Source organism: Primulina huaijiensis, chromosome 2 (genome assembly GCF_012295235.1).
Source record: "Primulina huaijiensis isolate GDHJ02 chromosome 2, ASM1229523v2, whole genome shotgun sequence".
NCBI lineage: Eukaryota > Viridiplantae > Streptophyta > Magnoliopsida > Lamiales > Gesneriaceae > Primulina > Primulina huaijiensis.
Genome location: NC_133307.1, coordinates 13653079 through 13657071, shown reverse-complemented (window position 1 = coordinate 13657071; position 3993 = coordinate 13653079). Strand labels below are relative to the sequence as shown.

The 3993-nt window shown below is 39.7% G+C and overlaps 1 protein-coding gene across 1 annotated transcript; it reads right to left on the bottom strand.

Annotated features, from left to right (window-relative positions):
• Window positions 1-1365: 1365 nt before the first annotated feature.
• On the bottom strand, window positions 1366-3380 carry LOC140966996 (desiccation-related protein PCC13-62-like). Its single transcript, XM_073427326.1, has 3 exons — window positions 2422-3380; window positions 2014-2239; window positions 1366-1914 (listed from the first exon to the last, which is right to left on the bottom strand). Exons 1-3 carry the CDS (start codon window positions 2727-2729, stop codon window positions 1531-1533), a joined length of 918 nt encoding a protein of 305 aa, XP_073283427.1. The 5' UTR covers window positions 2730-3380; the 3' UTR covers window positions 1366-1530.
• Window positions 3381-3993: the final 613 nt, after the last annotated feature.

Below are 3993 nucleotides of genomic sequence, written 5' to 3'. Positions count from 1 at the left end.
GTTCAACACATTGAACTATTTTACTTCTCATCGGGATCTAGAAAGCTAGTACTTGTGTGGCCCTCAATGGTTCATTGATACAACTAGCCGTGGGTTCACATCTCCATGTGATTCGGACTAAACATGTCCTTATACGAGCATACCCCAATTGCTCCATTCTTACTTATCAACTCCTTGATAATAAGAACGTCAGAACTCAAGTCTGATAGTACCCAACCAATCATGTTAAACGCCTAGCAGCATCGCTTACATGATTCCCTAGGTATCAAATGATAGTGCCTGCAAGAACCATTCAATTATGGTTAGCGTACAGTACGGTCCCTTCAACTCATATATCCCGACCGATTCGACAACCATTGGTTTATCGAGAGTTGTCAATGAATCGATACTATGTGTCATGTCGTAGTTGCATCGATGGTGTAATCTATGAAACCCCTTTCATAATTACCACCATACTCTGATCAGAGATTTCAAACTACATATACATGAAAAACACATAGGATATCCATACCCGTAGGTAAGCGGTGAATCCCCGACTACAATGCATCGACTCCTATATGTTTCGACAGAACACCCAACCTTGCCACCTGATGACCCCATGAGAGTCGGTAAACAAGTCAAAGTGTAATTCTAGCACATAGAGTCTCAATGTTGTCCCGGGTCATAAGGACTAATGGTGTACAACCATAAACTAGGACTTTTCCACTCGATAAGTGAGAACCACTTGGAAAGTCCTTTAATGGAGGGTTGTTCAGTGCACTCTACCAGGAGCACCTATCTGCATGCTCGGACATCACAATGTCCCCTACCAATGAAACATGGTACTCACATCGCAGATACTAGTCTCAAGCTCGAGCGGCCTATATCCTTCTTAGCGGTGGCTGAATCGACTAGGAACCGTTTAGAATATACAGTATTCCAAATATGAGTTTCATGATACTCATCATATGAGCATCTCATATTCTTTCTACTATTTGTATATTCAAGGGCTTTATCTATGCAACTAGCATGGGTATATAGATAAAGATGTGCCAAAACAATAATTTCAAATATTATTAAAATAAAGATTGTTATACATAGAGTTTCATTGTGAACACTCGGCCAACACTTGGCTCGACATGCACCTACTCTAACAGAGTGTGTCTTGTTGCGTATTAAGAAATGGTGTGTTTTGAATCGATAATATTTTTGAGGGTGATCAGGTTCTTCTGTTTATTTTGAAATGATATTTAGTGGTTATTTAATATGCCAGAATGCAGTTCAATAAAGCTTGGTCTAACAACATCAAAGCCCTTCAAGTTTGAAAACTTGGAACAGTCGAAAGGTTTGGTGAAAATCCATAAACTGAGTTTAATATTTAGAAACTAGAATTCCATAAACTGAATACGCTTTATTAGAGCATTTCTAGCTCTTTATTATAGGTAGTTAAAAACTCAGCATAGTTATACATACATTCTAAAAGGGTACATTCTGAAGGGTTCGCTACATGTCCGAAATACATAACCATCTTAGTCTAAGAAAACAAACAAACTATATGCAACTTAACTTCAAGTATGACTTAGCTGTCTCACCATCAGCTCCATTGGGGTAGAATCCACCAGGCTCACTCTCCTTCCCACTTGCATACACAATCCTAAGTATTTCCTTGGGTGTTCGATCAAACGCCAACGAGTCTGCATCGCCTGCTAGCACATTACCTGCACTTTTCCCCTCTGGACCTTGGCTGGGGTGAACGATGAGACCTTCATCTTTCAATCCTTGATTTCCAAGCTTATTCCTCAGGTTTGAAATCTTATCTGTAAATTCTGCCACTGTATAACCATAGGGTGCCACTGGTACAGCGGCACGTTCATAGAGTAATGCCCGAAGGACCGCATCTTGGCCTGCTTCGACGCCTAAGAGTTTCGCCACAAGCTGGAATTTCCATAAATCAGTAACCAAATATCAGTTGTTAACGAAGGTTATTATAGAACTTTGATTTTAAACGACGTAAAAGAGTAGATTGAGTATCACCTTTTTGGCGGTTGGGGATTGGAGTTTTGGATTAGCTCCGACATATCCTGTGAGGCCAACATAGGGGATAACATAGGATGCAATCAGATAATTGAGATCATTCTCATAGGGATCAAATGGAGGATCCAACTCTTTCCCAAATGCATTATTCATCACGGTTGCAAACGATTTTGTGCTTAGGTCAAGTTGGGGTCGGGGAAATCCGGGAACTGTCTTTTTTATTGCCCTGCAATATGCATCAAACAAGATACAGCTTGTTACAAGAGTACTTTATTGCATAGTCGGTTTCTGTAGATTCCAATATCCATACTAAGAACCAGAGTGACTGCACGCTTGTGTGCGGTATACTGAAATATGAAATAAAGGATGACATAAATACTGGTGTGGAGCAAGGGAACGGGAATTGACCTCACGTGTCCAAATTCTTGGTATGCAAACTGCCCTATGATGTCTCTTATCAATGGACTGAGTTTAGCAATCTGAGCACCGATAGGCGGTGGGCCTCCGGACGTAAGGTTAGGCTCAAGAACGTCCAAGCCATGACCGAAAGCTCCCCAAGCGAAGAACTCAGCTTCCATGTATTCCAAATTCAAAGGGAACTCCAGATGATCGACATCCGATTTTGGCAGATCCTCCGACAACACAGAGCCGCCGTGGAGGAGTAGTAGGAGGAGGAGGAGGAGGAGGGAGGTGGAAATAGACATTGTTCTCAACATGATGTTAGATGGCAAGCTAAGATGGCTCAACTTTTGGGTTAATGTGATATGTTTTATTGACGGGTTTTCTTCATGCAAATTAAATTTTTGGGGTTGCTATTTATAACAAAAATAGGCGCCGCCTTAGTCGATAAAAGGGTTAGTTATATAGAAATGTTATATTAAAGGGCCACGTAGAGATTGGATTTTTGCTACTTTTCAAGAGCATTTAATTCTAGAGAAGGGAAAGGGAGCCACACTGTCATTGTTGAGATAAGACACGTCTTTCTTGGCGTTTCAACTCACAGCTCTAATGGAACACAGAGTTACACGACTAATCTCTAACCTTAAAAAAGAAAAATGCACCACCAAATTCGAGTTCGGCTCGATTAACCATTTACTTTCGAGTTTAAGTTTGATTTGAATTTAGAAAGGTTTGAATGCAACTTACGATTTGATTTATGAAGGAATTACTAAAACATGCATTTTCTAAATTATGGATAAAATATTTAGGCTGTGTGGTAGTATTCTTGTTTGTTTGAATATTTTTGACTATTTATTTCTGATGCCAAAAGGCAGCTATCTGCCAGCTTTGTGTAAAGGTTCACCATATATTCAAAATACATGACCACCATGGTGTGAAAAACAAAAGAAAATTATATGTATCCTCATTTCAGACCTTCAAGTAGGACTTGGCTATCTCACCATAACCCAAGAATCAACCGAGTTTTCCATGGATAGTAATAGAACATTATTTACCTCCTCAGTAACAACATTAGCGTCGTTCTTTGTTGATTTGTAATTCTTTTTCAAGTGACCAGTCTCACCACAGCTCCAGCACTTCACATTCTTTTCAAATGTGTTAATGTCTTTTTCATTTCTTGACTTAGATCTACCATGTCATTGGTTAAAACTCTTTTCGCCACTCCTGCTCCTTCCTCTATTCTCGAGATTTAGAGCAAAACTTGATGATGTTCCTTCACTAGAATCCATCTTGCGAACCTTTTCGGCAAGAATTTGATCTCTGACATCATTGAATTTTAGTTTTTCTTTTCCAACAGAGTTGCTAACCGCTGCCCGCATCGGTTCCCAATTGTCTGGTAAAGACGCCAAAAGAATAAGTGCTCGAATCTTATCATCAAATTTAATTTCAACCGATGTCAGCGGTGAAACAATCGTGTTGAATTCATTGATGTGTTTAGCCACCGATGTATCTTCTCTCATCTTCAAGTTAAATAACTTCTTCATGAGATGTACTTTATTATTTGCCGATGGCTTTTCGTAC